Source organism: Peromyscus californicus, unplaced genomic scaffold, assembly GCF_007827085.1.
Source record: "Peromyscus californicus insignis strain IS unplaced genomic scaffold, ASM782708v3 Scaffold_15__1_contigs__length_86483966, whole genome shotgun sequence".
Taxonomy (NCBI): Eukaryota; Metazoa; Chordata; class Mammalia; order Rodentia; family Cricetidae; genus Peromyscus; species Peromyscus californicus.
In genome coordinates, this window is record NW_026294447.1 from 7,023,454 (window position 1) to 7,045,311 (window position 21,858).

General features: G+C 37.8%; 1 protein-coding gene across 1 annotated transcript in view; it reads left to right on the forward strand.

Moving 5' to 3' along the window:
- Nucleotides 1-8,575, forward strand: part of Meox2 (mesenchyme homeobox 2) — a 61,461-nt gene extending 52,886 nt beyond the window's left edge. Inside the window, exon 3 of the mRNA XM_052738358.1 lies at nt 7,200-8,575. Coding sequence (XP_052594318.1) covers nt 7,200-7,424 — 225 coding nt within the window. The 3' untranslated portion in view covers nt 7,425-8,575. The remainder of the gene's footprint in view (nt 1-7,199) is intronic.
- Nucleotides 8,576-21,858: the final 13,283 nt, after the last annotated feature.

Below are 21,858 nucleotides of genomic sequence, written 5' to 3' on the forward strand. Positions count from 1 at the left end.
CCAGTATGAAAATCCCCCTGTCAAAAGTGTTTTAAGCCATACAGACTAATTCTTGCCTTCTGTCTCCATCCAGTATAGGTGGAAAAATCTGCCAGACTTTTGGTATCCTGGAGTAGGGGAAGGAAGGAGGCAGCACTAGGGATGACCTGAAGGACTAGAAAATGGGACATTTCTAGAGTTTAGGATCCCAAACACAGGAAAAGGAGATACTTCCACTTGACAGAGCTGAACAGAGGTTCAGCCGTGAGGTCTTGTAAACAAGCTACAATTGCTAGAATCCACACATTGTACTCAGGGCACCTCTGGTAACATAAATGGAAAAATCTCACCTAATCAGGCTCCGTTACTGAAAGTGAGAGACATTAGATTTTCTTTGTTACTCATAAATCACTAAATGATCTAATGCCAAGTATTTTCAAAATACCCATCCATTTTTATTAATATAAGAGAGAATTATCTTTTGCACAAAATATACAGTATTTAGTCCTTCACATTGCCTTTTTTACATGATGTTGTTCCTCTGCAAATTTATTTTTATAAATCTACATGGATAAGTTTAACTATTTGGTAAGTTGTTTCAATGATCAGTAAATGATATATTTGAAACTTAGGACTATCTGCACAGCCAGTGATTTTAGAATGCCCCTTCTTTTCATTCCAGCAGTGTTTAAGTCATTTAAAATAACAAGGACCGATACTTTTTATGACATTTGTTTTGAAAGGCCATACATGATGTGACTTCAACTAGGGCAGTGGTTCTCCATCTGTGGATCACTACCCATCAGGGGTCGAAAGGTCCTTTCACAGGGGTCACCTAAGACCATCAGAAAACATAGATATTTACATAGTGATTCAGAGCAGTAGCAAAATTACAGTTATGGAGTAGCAACAAAAATAATTTTATGGTTGGCAGGGAATGGGGGGTCACCACAACATGAGGAACTGCATTAAAGTGTCACAGCATTAGGAAGGTTGAGGACCACTAAACTAGAAAAATGTCCATGGCATGGGTGAAGTGTAAGTTTTGGTAAGTGTGGTATTTTAAAGGAGATTTTAATTACAAATTAGGGGATATTTCTCTTAAATCTGTAAGATAGTGAAGGCTCACAGATTGGATCAGAGCAAATTGTCAATATTCTATATTTTTATACTTACAAAGTGATGCGTTCCTTTATTTCAGAAAGGAGTAGTTTAGATTTATATTTTATCCAGATGATGAGTAGAGGTGACTTTATCATATTTAGTACATATTGATAATCCCACCCTGTCAGTTGTCATTTGACATGGTTACAGAGATAAGGCAAGATGTAGAGAAGAGAAGCTTTCTTGTAACTGGTCTCATGAGCTTGAGCAAAATGGCACCAAGTGGTACCTTGATGTGTCTTTAGGGATTGCTTGCGATTCCAGAATTTTATAACATGCCAGAAGAAAAGTGCCGAATTTAGTTTAGAGCTTTTCAAACAATAAACTAAATTTATTGTCGTGTTGATTTTAGAGATACTTCACTTAACTGAATGATGAGCCTATTTATCTTATGCAAAAAATAAGATGAAGAGGAGATAGTCTTCATGGAATATTGGTGTGAATGAAATAGGCCGACGGAGTTGGATTCAAACAGGCAGAGCACAGAGCAGAGAGTACTTTAACTTTTGCTCCCTGGAAGCATGCTAAAGGTGCAGTTCCAATAAACCAACACTCCAGCAAGTGTATCTCTCACACATTACTTTGGTTCCATCGTTTGGAAAAAACAGTGAAGTATATGTATACATATTAGATATATACATATATTCCATATATATATATATAACCATTAAGATGCAATTGTGTCCACAAGATGAAAATTACTTAGGAAGCTCCATTTCTTGCTTCTCTAGTGACTTATTTCTCACTCATTATGCTATTTGACATTGACTGAGAAGAACTAAATTCAGTTTGTTTGAAAATATGAGAAATAGCCGGGGCAGTGGTGGCGCACGCCTTTAATCCCAGTGCTCGGGAGGCAGAGGCAGGCTAATTTCTTTGAGGCCAGCCTGGTCTCCAAAGCGAGTTCCAGGACAGCCAGAGCTACACAGAGAAACCCTGTCTTGAAAAAAAACAAAAAAAAAAAAAGAAAATATGAGCAAATTTTTCTGACACATTAATATGGATGAGTCATAAGACATAAACAGAGAAAACAGAGGACTCAGAACCAAAACTAGAGCCAGAAGGTCCTTAACTCTGCGCCTAAGTAAAGGGGAGTCGCAGGCTGGTAAATAGGACTTTAGTCTTCCGTCCTCCAGGCATCCTGACCCCCCCACACACACACATGCCTTTGCACGCTGACAACCAACACCAGAAGGTGCAGTTCTTGATGCAATATGTCTCTAGATATGTCAGGACCCCTTCTTTTAACCACATGTAAACTTGTCTGTTCAAACAAAATGAAGATCGAGAAGTTCTTTTCTTTGTTTGTCTTCTTCACTTTAATATTTGTGTGGTTCCAATTCTTCAGTTCACCTGCTGATGATACCATTGACCTACTGGGATGGGGCCTCCCCAGGGCCTGTCGATGCTGTGTGTATCAGATTAACTACCATGACCAAATTTAGTCACTAGGAATTGCATGATTAAATCTGAAACTGTATTTCTGAAATATTCTTTGAATGTTTTCACATCTTAAATATATGAATCCATATTTGTTAGACAATGGAGAAAATACTTCTCTTGCCCACATTATAATGAAAATCATTAGAATATTAACTCCAAAAATTCAAGATGTTTGAAGACATCTATATAGGTCACTGACATTTTCAGTTTTGATATAAATACTTAGTGTTATATCTGTCTCCCCCAAAGAGGTACTATATAAACATGAATTATGACATTGTCATATTGAAATTTCATCAATCAACATGCCTCCAGGTACCTTGGAAATTTTACACTCCAGATTCATATTTAATTTTTGTTTCTTTTGGTATATTATGGATCCCAAGGACAAATCTGTGCATACCGAGCTGTCATGTAGATGAATAACAAAGTCAAGTAAAGAACTGGAAATCAGTATTTAGTCAGTGACACAATGGTCTTCTTTTTAAATATGCTCATAGAAGATAAAAATTGTGATTTCTAACTTTGAGCTTGGTAGTATATGACTGAAATCCCAGTAATTTGGAGGTGAAGGAAGAGGATCAAGAGTTTTAGGCTGATCTGAGCAACATAGTAAGTTTCAGAATAGCCTCAATATACAGTTAGACCCTGTCTCAATATAAACAAAGCAACAAAAACAAAATAATAAAACCAATTTCTGAAGCAATCATAAAAAGTTCTCTTGATTGCTTTCTTTTGTGATATAGTCAAGTATGGTAATAGAAAGTTTTGTTTCATCATCCAGGTAATTTAAACATTAAATATTTTTGTTAACCATGGGAGAATAAAGAAACTTCATAAAGTATCCTAAAAAGTAAAGACCACAACTAGGTTCTTACATATTGGCTATTACCACGGCGAGCTCTTATTTTGCCCTTGTGATTTCTCACATGAAGAGTTTGTTGAACCTACATTTTGCTTACAGAGCTACTAAGAGGATAGAAGATTTGATCAACGTTGCTTTAACTTTATCAAAACGGTCCTATTCTTGTTCCATTTCTTAGAATGAAGGATTTAATTTTATTTGAGTTGTTAAGTCATTTATTTGGAGCGTTAGCTTAGCTGTTAACATGAAGAAAAGTAAATGCACAAAGCTCTCATTTTCTAGAAGATATGACAGGAAGCAGATAAAACTGACTTGAAGTACAGATAAAATAATAAATGTGCATAAATGTCATATGTCCTGATTAAATTAGTCATTATCAGATTTGATTTTTGTGGAAAATAGTTGATCAAATAATTTCTTAGAAGCTAAGAATTGATTTTAGGTGACTAGAACAAAAATTGAAAAGGGAAGGATGCCCCAAACAGCAAAAGTAAGGAGACATAATTATTAATTTGTTTCATTAACTCTGTGGCAACACAACCATGTGGACTCTGAGAGTGAGCAGAGATAAAGCTAAATGCATTTCCTCTACCACTTAGAGGGTGAATTGTAGCAGGAATCTTAAATGGTCTTATTAATAAAATCAAACCTGAGGCCAGTTATTGGGGTGAATGCTGGAAGATCAGAGAAACAGAACAAGCCACAGCTACCTCACCTCGCCAGTTCCTCAGCTGATCCTGTTTCCTCAGAATGGAAGACTCTGTGTCCTCATCCAAATGGGTCTCAGCTGAACTGTGCTGCTCAAAAGCCTAAACGCTTAACCAGCCAAAAGCTTCTAGTTTCTGGTTTTCACACCTTATATACTTTTCTGCTTTCTGCCATCACTCCCTGGGATTAAAGACTCACTTTCTGGGATTAAAGGTGTGAGTCACCATGCTTGGCTGTATCCTTGAACACACAGACATCCAGGTAGATCTCTGCCTCTGGAATGCTAGGATTAAAGGTGTGAGTGCCACCATTTTCTAGCCTCTGTATCTAGTAGCTGTTCTATTCTCTGACCCCAGATAAGTTTATTAGGGTGCACAATATTTTGGGGAACACAATACCACCACAGTGAATCTCTCATCAGAAATTATCAATGGCAACAACTCCGACAGCAGATAGGTAAGGACCTTCTTTAAATATGAAGCTAATAAGGACACGTTCTCATATACAACAAAAGCTTCAACTACATCCAGTATGAATCTACTATTTACAAATATCTCCTAAAAGTTAGAATAAAACCTAGCTCTTTGAGATTTTTAAATAATGTGTTTTAATCATGCTCACTTCTTCTCTTGATTCAGATCCATTTTCCAGGTACTACCACCCATCCACCTTTGTGTCCTTTTAAACACAAAAACAAAAACAAAAGCATCCAGACCAAATATTATTAGATATGTGGGCTTTCACTGGAGCCTTTTTAACTTGTCAGGAGCTACACTCTTAGAGAAGATTGACTCCTTTCCCCAGGAGCTCTCAATTGCCCATGACTCCACTAGTAGGGGTAGGATTTCAGGCCCGGCTCCACTTTTCACGTTGGTGTTTGGTCTGGCTGGGGCTTGCACAGGTCTTGTGCGTGCTGTCAAAACCATTGTGAGTTAAAATGTGCAACAGTCCTGCTGTGTCTGGAAGACACTGTTTCCTTGTCGTCACACACCATGTCTGACTCTTAAATGAGTTCCTCTCCTCTCTTTGGCAAGGAACCCCAAGTCATTGGGAGAAGGGAGCGCGTTTAGGGTTGAGCATTCTTCAGTTTCTTATTCTCTTCCCCTTGACTTACTGTGGGTCTCAGTGTTAATCACTATCTACTGCTCACAAACACTTCTCTGAAGAGAGTTGAGAAATGCATTGATCTACAGGTATAACAATAAGGTACCAAAAGTAAAGAAAAAAGAGGCACTCCTGGCAACCAATGAGTCCCAAGGTTACATTATGCACTGTGTTTTTCTTTTATATAGTGAGACTTTTACTCGAGTCACTTAAGCTTTGTTTCAGCTCCTCACTATAAAATTAAAATAGTATTAGTAAAACAGAAAAAAATATATTATAAATAGTGCATGAATAGGGCTGTAGTCAAGTTGTCTATCCCCTGTAGCTACCTAGTAAAAGGCAAGTGTTGACCTTTTGGTTAGTAAGTTGTAATAGTATGTGGACATCTATCGGCGACCTTTAAATCACAAACTTTTTTGCTGTATTTTTGATTCTGTACTGTTAAATGTATTAATATGTACATGGGTAATATCTGATGTATGATTCCCATTATTACTTAAATGAGAGTCTAGAGATAAGATATATGTAATAATTCATTGTGCAAACGTTTGTAAACAGGCCACCAGCTTCAGTGTGTAAAATTCAAATGTCTTTGAAAGCCGAACACACTTCTCATGATTTCCCCTCAGCACTGTGTATTAGTAGAAATTGAGAATGTGATGTGTTCTAAATGTTTTTGATGCAGAAGAATATGGTCTTTTTCTATCAGATATGAAAATGTGTTTCTGTCAGAGGTGTAGGAGTTTGGTGAAGGCATATGCTTAGCATGAGTTATAACACAGGGAAAGATGGTCATGGAAGTGGGTGGACTGGTTAATAAATTGGCCCAGAGCAGCTTGCAAAAAGTCTGTAAAATACAAAAATGAACTGTAAAGAAATTGAACACAAACCAGGAAAAAAAAATACCAAATGAAAGAAGCAAAGGGATTAATAACCACGGCAGTTTACTTTAGCAGAGATTTACAAAACCAAACCAAAATGAGAGCAGAGTAAGCAGTCATAGACTAGGAGAAAATATTGCAAACCAATCCAACCCTTGGTAAATACGTTAATCAATCTGAATTCATGACTGAACCAATGTGGGACTAACCCAGGGAAGCTCTCTCTGTCATTGTACTGAGAACGATCATCACAATCGCTTTAGGCCTTTGATGAAGTTTCTGGGTCTTCACCCAGGGGAGTCTCATGGTAAGTGCTGAGAATTTTTATTGAGGCTGCATTTTTTAGCAACAGTTAGATGATATTTGCAAAGTAAATGTTAATAAAAGCAAGAGCACAAAGAAGGTCGGTAAGAAGATCTGCTTCCTGTAGACCTCTGGGGGAACAAGTGTCCAGCAACTTTGCGCACAGACAGTCCCCAGCTGAGCAACAGCGGGCTCCAGACTTTTCTTCATTCGAGTTTTATTGCGGTATCATTCCATAAAAACCAAGAAGCACCTGGATGTTGACTGAGGTGAATTATGATTTTCCCATTGACGTGAAAGGGTTTGCAGAGATACATTGCCTTCACAAGTTAGGGGACATTTGTAATGAATAGTTCCCTTCCAGAGGCCGATTTATCACCGATAAACCAGCACATACTCTATGGTCAAGTCAAAGAAAAGCTTCAGAGAACGGATAAATATATGGCAGAGACACATGTTTACATATGTAAATACATGGCAGAGACAAATACGTTTTCTTTGGTTCATAAACTTCAGTTCAGTGCTTTCGAACAAACTCCTCCACCTCTTTCTACTTTTGCGTCGTGTGTTGGCGTTTATGAAAATTCTGTGTAAGGGCTGTCTAAGCATTTTCAATTATCATGTACTCGCGACCTGACCCAGTGCAATGCTGCAGGGTTTCTGTAATCGCGGCGTCACGACGTCTGCGTGCAGGCCCTGGAGGAACTAGGTTTCAGTGCCTTCTTTGACTTATTTATTCCCTTCCCTTCCAGGTGAAAGTGTGGTTCCAGAACAGGAGAATGAAGTGGAAGCGGGTCAAAGGGGGACAGCAAGGGGCTGCAGCCCGAGAAAAGGAACTGGTGAATGTGAAAAAGGGAACGCTTCTCCCATCGGAGCTGTCAGGGATCGGTGCGGCGACCCTCCAGCAGACGGGGGACTCACTAGCAAATGACGACAGTCGCGACAGCGACCACAGCTCAGAGCACGCACACTTGTGATATACACAGGGACCAGCTCCATTCTCAGGAAAGCACCATTGTGATGGCAAGCCTTACCCAAACATCGTTTACATGGCAGATGACTGTGGCAGCGTTGCTTAATATAACTAAATGCAGGCATCTCAAGTCTTGTTTCTCACGGTTGATAGAAGGTTTACACTAAGTGCCTCTTATTGAAGATGCTTCCACAGTGAAATTGGAGAAGGGGAGCGTATTCCAAATACACTTGTTCCTATATGTGACAGAGAGGGAGATGAGTGTTTGCTTTGGGTTTCACTGAAAATTAAATTGTCACCAAGAGCAAACTCGGTAAGAAGTTTCTTTTCAAGATGTCTCCAAGGCGAAGATGTTAAAAATAAAAACGCTTTGAACATTCCAATTGTACCAGGTCATGTGTGTGACACTGGGCAGGTATTTGCTTTTGCTTGCACTGAAAAGTAAATTGCTATCAAGTTAACCCATGAAATAGTTTATCCTGAACAGCCACAGTGCCTGAAATCACCAAGTGGATGGAAAATGTATTCAAACTCTGTATATATTAGCCCCTAAATCATTTTCCTGTCTTCACTAATTTTAGCAAACGCATTCATATTAGCTGATGAATATAGGCTCTCCCATTGACAACCACAGCCAAGCTTCCTGTATTTTTATACAGTTTTGTCAGTCAGAGACAGTCAGTATGTGCTTACTTGTGTTCATGTAGAGAAAATGAAGTAGAGTCTGATAGGACATACTCTTGTACCACAGACAAAACAAATCTTCTGTTGCATTTACTATCAACTGCTGCTGATACATTATAGAACATACCTAGCCCCTCGAGTCTTCCTCTTTTATAGCTTGAAAAACCTTAGGATCATATGCAGATCAGTTACCTAGCAGAAAGAGTGTTGCGTGGCAAATGTCTAATTTTATATCTTTAAATTGTTAGTGTTTATGATGTGATTCAATTAACAGGGAAAAGGTTTTTTCCTCATTGTTTAAGATATCAAACCAAGTGCCAAAGCTAATTCTTCAAGAGAATAGATGAGAAATTCTGAATGTCTGAAAATTAGACTCAGCAAAAATACCTTATTTTTCATATGCTCTATATTCATGCAGAACAAGTCTTTGTATTTTGTAAAAAAATATTGAATAAATGATCCTTCGAATAATTATTGTCTCCCTACTGTGACTTCATTGATTTGAATAGATTTATCTATTTATCTGAAACCAAAGCTGGTCTGGAACTCCTTAGGTAGTTCAGCCTTGCCTTGTTCTCACAACAATCTTTTGCCTCACTCAGCCTCCCAGGTGCTGGAATTACAGGCCGCAACCACCATGACAAGCTAAATTTAATAGATTTTAAAATATATATATATTTAAAATATCCCCTAATTTTTTGCTTCTATATAAATCTAAATGGATGTGAGCAATGAATCATTTATATTCCATAATTTCTGAAGTTTTTATTATGGCATAAAAAATTCATGGGTAACCAAAGAATTTCTAAGACCACGCATATTCTAAACACAGTTTGTTAAATGAAATGGTAATATATTTCAACAGCTGTGGTTGAATTTCAACAGTAATATATTTTAACACATATCTTTGTCCAATAGTTTTATTTTATTCTTTTTTTTTTTTTTTTGGTATTTAGTGCCAAACCCAAAGACTCAGCCATGCTACAAGTGTCCCCTAATATTGATCTACCTTTCCAGCCTGCAAACAGATGTTTTACATTCATAATATCCAACTTTTGGTGTGGAAGACAAACTAAACAAGCTGAAGAGAATCCCCAGTTGTAATATTGCGGCGGGAAGAAACAGAAGAGGACTCACTGCACACTTGGTGTCAAAGCCCGACTTATCACTATCACAGTGCTTTTAGTTTACTCTTTGTTCCCCAGCAGTTAGGGAATTACCAGTGGAGTCCTCCCCTCCACCTGCCTTCCCCATTACACCATCATTGTGTGATTGATTTTATTCCCTTCAGAATATTTAGACTAATAAAAATGTATCCAATTTAATTTAACTTATTTTGATGTGGTACCAACAGTATTCAGGAAATAAAGTGAACAACTATGCTATTTGTATCACAGTTTTCCCCTGTGCAATAATTTTTATCTCATTAAACAGCAATATTTCTGAACTAACATTGATGAAGAGATCATTCCCATTGGCATAGAACAGATATCATCAATCACTTGAATGAATATGAAGTATATTTGTATTGATAACATACATAGGTGGGTTGACATTTTTATTTTAGAATACAATTCAAACTGAAACAGCGTTACAAATTGAGAATAAAGTAGATACAAATCAGATTGAAGTCAATAGAGAAGGGTTGTGGGATAATTCATTTGGGAAAGGAAACAGTTTCCAGAAGTAACAGACAAAGGCTGCTTAGAAGTGACTAAAATTTGTTATGAGACAAAAGCAGTTATATATCAGAATTATAGCTTATTATGACCAGTAAAATCAAAGGAAATGATTGTCAATACACAAGACATTCAAAAATGAAATGAAGCAGGTGTAAAATGGATTAAACCTTTTTATGAGCAATCCTAAAATGAAACACTGATTCCACGTAAGCAAACAGGTATGAAAGGTCACATGGCTGACCAAAATCACAATTTGTTGACATGGATTCAAATGACACATTGGAGACACAAGTTCACAGTCAACACCCCAACAAGTGAACACATATAGTAACAGTAATTACAAGCAGGCTTTTGGTTTTGTTTCTGCGCTGAGGATTGAGTTCAGTGCTGTCTATATGGTATACAAGTCCCCTAATACTGAGCTATGTCACCATCCCTCAGAGTGATGGTAATTAGAACTTAGTACATTTTGCAGTATCTCAGTATTTACTTACATTCAAAGTGATACATACACTATATAGGCTTCATTCTTTTTTAGAATTTAAATATTTTAGGACAATTAAAGTATCATTAACTGTCATCTAGGATATTCCATAAGTGCTCACAATCAAGAGAAAAGGAATTGTATGTGTGTGTGGAGGGGGTTTCTTAATGATATGAAATCTTATTACACACTGCCTGTGTTTTCATATAATATTCCTTCCGAGATACCATGGGACTGCATGAAAACACCGATCTCTGGAAATGGTATGTAAATATTATGCATAGTTATGGTGATTTCCCAGCATGGGTCAGAGGGATAAAGGAATGAATACTACATATCTTTTTGCAAATCATCAACATGATTCTATTTTTTAATTCCCATAGTTACTCAGAGCTTTTGGGGGAGTTGATTCCAAATGTTATTGTGAACATAGGTTACTAAGTCAATTTTATTTACTTTGTTTTTGTCCAAAGACAGCTGGTGTACCTGAGTAATTTTTTTTTTTTGTCATGGCAAACTCAATATTTTTTTCAGCTCTTACAGAATATAGTTAAATATACTGAACAAAAGAATAAAAATGACATCAGAAAAATTACTGCCCTATCAAATAGTGAGGGCCAATAAAAAGTTAGTTAATATTTAAACTTTGTTTTTTCTTTGTTTTTGTGATTTTCTATTATGCATTTTACTACTGTAAACATGTCTTTTTCCTTTCCTTTCCTTCCTTCCTCCCTCCCTCCCTCCCTTCCTTCCTTCCTTCCTTCCTTCCTTCCTTCCTTCCTTCCTTCCTTCCTTCCTTCCTTCCTTATCTTCCTTCCTTCCATCCTCCCTCCCTCCCTCCCTCCCTCCCTCCCCCCCTCTCTCTCTTTCTTTCGTTATTCTTTGTTTATTTTGCATCCCAAACACAGTTTCTGCTCCCTCCTCTCCTCCCAATCCCTCCCCCAACCTCCCTTATTCCCCCCTCCCATCCACTCCACTTCTGTTTCTATTCAGAAAGGGGCAGGATTCCCATGGATCCAGACACAACTTGTCATGTCAAGTTATACCAAGACTAAGCACTTTGCCTTGTGTTAAGGCTGGGCAAGGTGACCCAGTCTGAGGAGTAGGGTCCCAAAAGTCAGCAAAGGAGTCAGTGCTCCCACTGTTAGGAGTTGTGACAAGATGGCCAAACTACAGAACTGTCACATCTATGCAGAGGGCCTAGGTCAGTCCCATGCAGGCTCCCTGGTTGTCGGTTCAGTCTCTGTGAGCCCCTGTGAGCCCAGCTTGGTTGATTCTGTGGGATTTCTTGTGATGTCCTTGACCCCTCTGGCTCCTACAGTACATCCTCCCCCTCTTCTGCAGGATTCCCTGGGCACTGCCTAATGTCTGGCTGTGGGTCTCTGCGTTATTTTCCACCAGTTGCTGGATGAAGCTCTCTGATGACGATTGCGCTAGGCACCGATCTATGAGTATAGCAGAATGTTGTTAGACATCATCACATTGACATTTCCCCCCCTCCAGTCGTGTTTGGTTTTATCTTAGGTCTCTGGGTCATCCAGCCTCAGGGTCCTGGCACTCCAGGCAGTGTCAGGGGTGGGCTCACTCTCATGGCATGGGTTTTAGGCTGAACCAGTCTTTGAACAGCCACTCCCACGATCTCTGTGCCACCCCAACCCCAGCACATCCCATAGGCAGGACAGATTGTAGGTCAAAGTTTATGTGGCTGGGTTGATGTCCTAATCCCTCCACTGGAAGTTTTGCCTGATCACAGGAGATGACCAGTTCAGGCTGCATACCCGCAATTGCTGGGAGTCTTACCTGGCATCATCCTTGTCGATTCCTGGGAGTTTCCCTTGAACCAAGTTTCTATCTCACCCGGAAATGCTTCCCTTTTCCAGTAGTCTCCTTCAGTACCCTCCCCACTGCCACCATACCCCCCACCTGATCCCACATATTCCTATATCCACCTGCCCTTAGTCCACCCTCCAAAAAAAATCTCTTTAATTTTCCCCTTCTCAGGGAGATCTGAGTTTCCCCTTGGACCCTCTTTGTTATCTAGCTTCTCTTGGTCTGAGGATTGTAGCCTGGTTATCCTTTACTTTAAAGGAAATATCCACTTATAAATGAGTGCATACCATGTTTGTCTTTCTGGGTTACCTCACTCAGGATGATTTTTTTTCTAGTTCCATCCATTTGCCTTTGAAATTCATGACGTCATTGTTTTTAACGGCTGAGTAGTACTCCATGTGTAAATGTGCCACGTTTTCTTTATCCATTTTTCAGTTGAGGGGCAGCTAGATTGTATTCAGGTCCTGGCTGTTATGAATATAGCTGCTACGAACATAACTGAGCAAGGGTATTTGCGGTATGATTGAGCATCCTTTGGTTGTATAATGAAGAGTGATATAGCTGGCTCTTGAGGTAGATTGATTCCCAATTTTCTGAGAAACTGCCATATTGATTTCCAAAGCAGCTGCACAAGTTTTCATTCCCACGATCAATGGAGGAGAGTTCCCCTAGCTCCACATCCTCTCCAGCATGAGCTGTCATCAGTGTTTTTGATCTCAACCTTTCTGACAGGTGTAAGGTGGACTCTCAGAGTCATTTTGATTTTCATTTCCCTGAAGCTAAGGATGGTGAACATTTCTTCAAGGGTTTCTAAGCCAGCTGAGATTTTTCTGTTGTGATGGCTCAGCCATTAAAGACTAGGCTCACAACCAAAATTATCATGCATTTTTTTTTTTTTTTTTTTTTTTTTGGTTTTTCGAGACAGGGTTTCTCTGTGTAGCTTTGCGCCTTTCCTGGAACTCACTTGGTAGTCCAGGCTGGCCTCGAACTCACAGAGATCCGCCTGGCTCTGCCTCCCGAGTGCTGGGATTAAAGGCGTGCGCCACCACCGCCCGGCATTTTTATAATTATTATACCTTGACAGTTAAAATGCTTTAAAATACTTTAAATACAGACCAGCATAAACATGTGTTTACATGTCTGACTGTTACCTCAATAAGCTGACCTTGTTTTATTCAAGTCTAATTTCAAATCATAGTTAAAAATTCCAGAAAAAAAATTTGTAACATTACAAAATATTTAATACTTCCTTGATAAAATATGGTTTATTTTATTAAGAATGGGTTTCAAAAATAGTTCCAAAATTAGAATGGCTCCATACATACGTTTCGCAACAACCACTTCACAGTGTCACTGTCACATTACTTCTTGGTACAGAGTGGGTTAAACTGCAGCAATCTTACATTCAGGGTAGTCTTACTGTTTCTTCTCTTTTGATGTAAGTCACAGAGATGAACATATTTTCTTTAAATTAAAGAGTAATCACAGGACTTAGAGATGCTTATATTTTTCACCCTCTCTTTTAACATACTAATAGTTGAAATATCATGTATTATGTTTTTTTTTAATTTAGCAGATATAGTTTTTAAATACATCATGGCTTGCCTTAGGTTGATGAAATATTAGACACAAACTGTTATTATAGCTGAGCTATTAATACTAGTTGAATGATTTCTTTGACTTTCACTTTCTTTAGTGCAGAATCCAATTTTATTTGGATTTTCCAGCATTAGAGTATGGCAATATTTTATGGCCACATGTCTATATGATCTAATAGAGTGGGTTGATGATTAAAAAAAAATAGAAAAAGTTGACAGAGAATGTGTTATGTCCTCTGAGCAAATACATCTCCAGCTGAGACAATACTTCATGGCAGATTGAAAAAACTAAAAAGACGCTTTGGAAGCACCCTTGTGGTAAACTTCTTGGATTGCAGTGGAAGCATTTGAGAAGTAGAGTGTGAGGTCAAACTATATTTTTAACAAAAACATACCTTAGAAAGATCGAGAAGCAGACATATAAATATCAATCTTTAAAATAAAATCAATTATTTATTTAAAATTTTCCAGCACATGAAAATTTATTGCTGTAATGAAAGCCAAATAGATAAATTTAGAAAATTATCTGTTTTTATGAACATTTTGGTTTTTAAAATATATATATCTTTAGACTGAACACAAATTTAAATATTTGATACGTTTATGAAAGACTATATTTGTGTGTGTGTGTTATTTTGATATTGCAAAGTTAATAAATCAAGGGAATTTTCCTTATGATTTTACCTGAAATTCGCTATGACTTCTTTACGTATTTATGTAAGTATTTAGCTAACAGTCACTCTTAATCATCTCATACTGTAGTGAGTAGCTGACTGGGCCACGCCCTGAAGCACCGCCCCTAGTGTGGCAGCTGCAGCTGTTAACACCTGCCTATGACTTTGAGGTACCTGTCCCTGGGACATGACCACCAGGGACCCTTAAGGCCTGGGATGCACTTATGCCCTCTCTTGGCTACCTCATGGTTTTGGACACTGAGATCTTGGACCAAGCTGTTTAGCATGGGACATAGTTCAGCTTTCCTGGACCCTACAATAAATCTCCTGTGGTTGTGAGTTTACCCCCAGATAAATTCCTTTGATCATTAAGCTGATTCCGTGGATTGCTAGGGATTTAATCACATTACCATATCAATACACTGTTTCTATTTGGTGCTCTGCTCAGTTTTCAGGCTGTTTGATTTATGTATTGTATTCCTACCCTGGCCACACTTGGAGAAGGATTCACTAGTTAGAGTGGTTGTCCAAGTTGTTATTCTGGCTCTGTTTCTTTAGTTCCTTGAGTGCTGGGAGGAAGTAGTTTAACCCACTCTTGGAGCTGCACACAAAGGTGCAGTTATAAAGCCCAGTGACATTCAAAATATATTTTTTCCTCAATGTTCAACTCTCAGAACTTTTATACCACCAAATTTTCAAGCTACTGTGGCAAAACCATGGATTTTCATCATTTGTGCTCTTCATTTTCAAACTAAGCTTTATAGGTAAAATTTTTATTGATACTATACCTCAATATTAAAACTCACAGACTGCTATATAAATTTTTATTTGCTCAAACAAAATGTTTTTCTCTAATAGATAATTTAAGAATTTGAGAACCAGGGGCTGGAGGGATGGTTAGTGGTTAATAGTACTTCTTGCTCTTGTAAAGGGCCCAAATTTGCTTTCCAACACCCAGTATGGGCAGCTTAAAACCTCCTTCAACTCCAGCTCCATGGGAACCAACACCTTCTTCTGACCTCTATGAGCAACAGGACACACTTGTACATGCAAATATATATGTGCACATACATACACATAAATGAAAATAAATACATCTTTAAGAAAAAGAATTTGAGTGCTATGATTTCATATAATTCTACCTAACAAATAAGCTATTCATATAAAATTTAAAAAACCTGTTTTCAAAATATTTTACAAATATAATCAAAATTGATGAAATTTCATCTATAATTAAAACCTTTAAAACCAACTATATAAAGCTGTGACTCTTTTCCAAAGAGCATTGGGAGTTCCAGATTGTTCCTTGGTCAGGTAGACAGAATGCAATATCCTGTAATACACTTTGCAAACTAGTTAAGGAATTTACATTAGGAAATGATGCCTTTCTGTTTTGTTTCCCATCCATTATGTAAGTATTTACTGATTTCTTCCCCATTGACTGTTGGCTTCATGGGAACAAAGTATGCCTCTAGCTTTGTGAAAAGTTCCTGGTAGCCTACATTCAGAATTCTTGTGAATTAGAAACATCATAATTAAAATATTGGTTTACCATGGCCTGTAAACCATCTCTGAAAATGTAGAGCCCCAATCAAAATGTACCCTGTAGCATGAATCTTAAAAGTTCTTATTAATAAAATCAAACCTGAAGCCAGTTATTGGGGTGAACACTGGATGATCAGAGAGACAGAACAAGCCACAGCTATCTCGCCTTGCCAATTCCTCAGTTGGTTCTGTTTCCTCAGGCTGGAAGCTTCTGTGTCCTCATCCCAATGGCTCTCAGCTGAACTGCTGCTAGAAATCTGAATGCTTAACCAGCCAAATGTTTAATCAGGCAAATGCTTCTAGTTTCTGGTCCTCACGCCTTATAAACCTTTCTGCTTTCTACCATCGCTCCCTGGGATTAAAGGCTGCTTTCTGGGATTAAAGGCGTGAGTCACCATGCCTGGCTGTTTCCAATGCGGCCTTGAACTCACAGAGATCCAGAGGGATTTCTGTCTCTGGAATGCTAGGATTAAAGGCGTGTGCTAACATTTTCTAGCCTAAGTATCTTGTGGCTTTTCTGTTCTCTAAGCCCAGATAAGTTTATTAAGGTATACAATATTTGGGGGAACACAAAACCACCACAGTACCCCTTGAAGATTTGCAGTGTACTAGTTACTTGAGAATGCACATTCACTGCAGTCTTGATTGCTTGTATTAATTGATAGTTATGTTTGAATATCTGTATAACTTAAATGCTATGAAGTTCCCCCAAAAGATACCTAAGATTTATCTAAGGTTAATTTGAAATGGAATCTTCAAACTTTTTTTTTCTGGTGGGTAATGTGTAGATATCACAAAGCAAGTCAAAATGGGGGGTATGGATTTTGAACTTTTACTCATATCATGTCAGAAGAGAAAAGCCAGAAAGAAAAGTTTAGAAACAGGTTTTAACAGATGTTCATATATGGTTCAGAGGAAAAGGAAATTCTTCCTACGGCTCAGATGCCTGTTTTGTGGTTGTCAGAATGTCTTACAGACAGCTTGGCTGTTATCCCACATCCATTGTTGGTAGTCTGGTATGAAGGACGCCATCTGTGCAGCATGGAAGTCTCTTATGAAAATGGATTGATAATTATGTTCCATGCAGGTGCTGTTAAAGTGAAATCAGGTGTCAAACTTACAGTTGCCTAAATGGCTCTGGTGTGTTGAGAAAGAATGGCTTGCCATATTGTGAAATGGGTTTTAAGCATAACATTTCAGCATTCCTGTCTTCGGGTGCTGCAAAGGTCAGACTGCTTAGCAAAGCTGTAAAATTCTTAAACTCTTTCCACCATCAACAGTAAAAGAAAGCTTCACTTTGAATCAAGGATATAGGTCAGATCAAAGTTATTACATTTCCTAGCTAAAATACCTTTCCAATTACATCATTTTCCCCTGAAAAGTTGGTAAAGGAATAGTGCATTGAAAACTCTGATGCCTCAACCCAACATACAAAAATTACTTTATAAAACAATCAAAATCAGTCTTTCACGGGTATTAATAGGAACCCATTATTTCAGAACTCAGTAGTGGTGTCTCCATATAAGACAACAGTGTCCGATTTCATTTGACCATTGGAACTGTCTCCATGATTTGAGTACAGATGTTGCTCGTAGAATAAAAACTTCACTATTACCTATGAATCTTTCCTTACCATCGCTCATCAGTGATGACCTAGCAACCTTTTACAATGCACTCAACACATTATGCCATTAGCCCTTAGCACAGCATCATCACTTGAGTTTCAGTATTTACTGGGGCTTTTATACCAGGTCACTGAAACTTACTCAGTTGAGATACCTTTTTTTGCCATAACTGGCAGAGCTGGGGCTTAACATGTCTGTACTCGTTAACTCCTAAAACTTTTCTTTCTGTTATTCCAAAAAGATTTTTTTTCTTAAAACAAATATATGAGGTAGAAGAGTCTTTCTTATTTGCTAATCAAATCTCAAGGAAAAGGTCATTAACATAGTGTCTTAGTGAAGATACACCATGACCACAGCAACTCTCATAAAGAAAATATTGAATTGAGGGCAGCTCATTTCTAATTTCAGAAGTTCAGTCCATTACAATCATGAAGAGGAACATGACAATGTGCAGGCAGAGTTGGTGCTGGAGCGGAGAATGCTACAACTTGCAGGCAGCAGGAGGTCAAATGTCTCACTGAGTGTGGCTTGAGCATATATGAGACCTCAAAGCCCACCTCCACAGTGACATACTTCCTCCAACAAGACCACACCTACTCCAATAAGGCCACACCTCCTAATAGTACCACTCCCTTTGGGTGCCATTTTCTTTCAAACCACCACACATAGCAAACAATTATATATTTATATACTACTTGCTTATAGTCAAAACTATAGCCATTGTTGCCAAGACAATAAACAAAAAAACAATAAAAAAAGAAGGAAGTGCAGAGATGCCTCTTTCATTGCACATCTGTTGATGCTGTTAAACTTAGAAACTTGAATCGAGATGCTCTTTGTTCTTAAGGTTTATTTTCAATTAACATGGAGCAATTCTATGAAGGGAAGGTGTGATGTTTCCATACACATGATTTTGTGCGGAGACTGTTCAAAAAATCAAGCAATTAGAATACCTGGAATAATCAAGATAGTGGAATTAGCATATGTGCTATGTCAAATGTTTATCATGTCTTTCTTCTCCTTCAGCCGACTTTGAAATGCATGACACTTACTATGTTAACTGCAATCTACCTGTTGGGCAAGAAAACATTTACACTTACTCCTTCTAGGGGTGACTTTGTGCCTCCTTATTAAACTCTTTCAATACTTGTCTTCAAATCACTAAAACCTACGTTGGAATCCAGAAATTCCACTAGTAGGGGTATACCTGCTATAATTTGCATAATCAGCATCCCCTAAAGGTTCATGTATTAAAAATATGGTCCTGTACTGCTGCTTTTGAGAGTTAATGGGATCTTTGAGGAGACCTGCTGAGGCAAACTCTTAAATGAAACTATCACCATGGCCTCATTCTCCTTTCCTTCCTGTCTGAGGTGAGCAGTTTTGTTCCTCTGTGTTCCTTTGTCAATATGTTCTACCTAGACAAGTCCAAAGTCACAGGGCTCTTAGATCTGTAAAATGGTGAGTCAAAACCAAAATCTCTTAGGCATTTTGTTATAGGGTTGGAAAGCTAGTACAAATACCCAAAGAAAATTATGGCTGAGACATTCACATGTCCAATTTATTGCAACAGGAATTGAGAAAGATATTAGCTTATGTGTCCTTAAAAGAATGGTGTGTGTACCTAAGGAATGCTATTCACTTACAAAAGGAAGGAAATCTTATGTTTTGGGTCAATGTGGGTGAAAATGGAGAGTATTGTGTAATGAAAACAAGTCAGACAAAATCAGTTCTACAAAATGTCATTCTTATGAGGTTGATTTTATATCAAAATTCTTTTTTTTTACTCTGTATTATATTAAAAATATTAAGTAAAAACTGAGAAGTTTTTTGTCCTGCTAAACACTGTGATGTGAAAATAATTGTCAGAGTTCAGACAACTAACAATTACAACATGAAATCTGCACATATTTGTGCTATACATAGTTATATACATATGTATAAATGATAATAATAAAGAAAAAGACCACCAATTTGAAATAGGGAGGGATGGGAAGAGTTGGAGGAAGGAAAGGAAAAAGGAGAAGTAATGTAATTATATTTTAATTTAAATACATGTTAAGAAAAATAATTGTCAACTAAATACCTAAAGAAAATACAGAAAAGTAGTGAGAAGTAATGTAGAGTGTTGTTATTTAGATCTCGGGCTTATGCAGATGTGTTCAGTCACACTCTCTGGAGCAGGCTCAGCAATCCATGACTCCACTAAAATAAACAATAACTTTCCAAAAGAAGTATTTTTAATTACCCTGAGGTGATCAGCAACAAATTTGAAACACTATTTGAAACAGGACCCTACTTAGTCTTAACAATAAAAACCCAGAGTCAGATAGATGTCAAGGTGAAAGCTGAAAGATCAGAGAAGCAGAGCAGCAGCCACTAGAAAAGTCTTACCTCTATGAAACCTCAGGAGGAATGAGGGGCCAAGATCCTGTCTCTACCAACATATATTCCTGTCTTTACCTCCCTAGTGCTGGGATTGAAGATGTGCACCACCACTGCCCAGCTCTGTTTGTCTTTTAGAGTGATTCAATCTCATGTAGCCCAGTGTGGCCTTGAACTCCTACTCTTCCTACTTCCTCCTCCCAAGTGCTGGGATTAAAGGTGTGTGCCACCATTACCTGGCCTCTATGGTTAACTAGTGGCTAACCCTGCCCTCTGATCTCCAGACAAGCTTTATCTGTCAGAACACAAACAAAATATCATACAATATTTCCCCCTTTTTTTCCTAACTAAAAAGTGAAGGTTTTAACTAATGTAGAAAAACTATATACAACAAGTACAATAACTATATACAAATATATACAGGCAATAATTACATTAAAAATGTCTAGTCCATTAGCATTTGAAAAATTCAGAGAAAATACTCCATTATCTGTCCCATCTTGGTAAGTCCAAAGTGTTGTAACGAATTCATCTTCTATCCTGACTTGCAATGTCAACCAAAAACTGTCCTTTTATGTCTCTCAACCTTATATACTTTATATCACTTCAGTGAGTTTCTTTTCTGAGTCTGGTAACAAGAAAAACTATAACTGTAACCATCTAGTCTTCAAATCCAAGATACCTGAGAAGGATATAATATTACTCAAGTAAACAGAAAGGGCAGAGCAAACGACTTCCAAAAATAAGAAATGATAGAAACAGCCGGGTGGCTGTAGAGCATGCCTTTAGTCCCAGCACTCGGGAGGCAGAGCCAGGTGGATCTCTATGAGTTTGAGGCCAGCCTAGTCTACAGAGCAAGATCCAGGACAGATACCAAAACTACACAGAGAAATCCTGTCTCAAAAAAACAAAAAATAAAGAAAGAAAAGAAAAGAAATGACAGAAACAGTTGCCTGGACAGTCATCCAAGGTTCCTCTGCAACATTGGGGCATCCATCTTCAGCCTACAGTCCTAGAATATCTGGCAGAATTATCTGTGAAGCAGGATTTTTGAAGGGCTGTCCTACCTTCTTTTCAAAAGTTCTGCAGTCACATTCTTTTCTGTACCACTTGTCCAATTTGGACAGCATACTGTCAATAATTGAGGCAAGGACATTTTCTTGTCCAGTGCCTAACTTTCACATTCTTTTCTGTACCACTTGTCCAATTTGGACAGCATACTGTCAATAATTGAGGCAAGGACATTTTCTTGTCCAGTGCCTAACTTTTGCCACAAAGAAAGTAAATTCCATGTGGAGTTTCTTGAGTAGCCACAATCCTCTCTGAAGTACATTGGTGCTGCCAGGAGCAGACATGTCTCATTATCATTTGAAAAAAAGAACTTTGTTATTAAAATATCTTAATTGCCATATTCTGTAAACTCCTGAAGTTTGTGAAGACCACTTGCCTTTCTAAAATATATTTCTGTTTGACTTTGAAAACATACCTAAAATGACTACAAGTTTGATTGTAGTAAGTGACTAACTACTCACCTGCATTTCTTTATTATTCTGATTAGTTTGTAATAATAACTTTCAAGAACTAGAAGTTTGCATTACATTGTTAGATGACCTGTATAGATACAATACCTTGAATAAGAGTAGAAATATATGTATAGTATGTTCTGACCAAAATAACCTTTACCTTGTATCAATATACAAAAACCCATATCAATGTAAAATATTTAAAAGTAGTAGCTCCTTTTTTTAGTTTAAAAGTATATTCAATAATCTACCTTTTTATCCTATTTCTATATTCCCCCTATTTCTTCTTAGAATGAGATTCCTGAATCTGTTCTCCTTTATTCCACTTTTTTCCTAACCATTACCAATAACAATTTGTAACCAACCCCCCTAAACAATAACAAATATCCATAACCCACTGAACAAAGA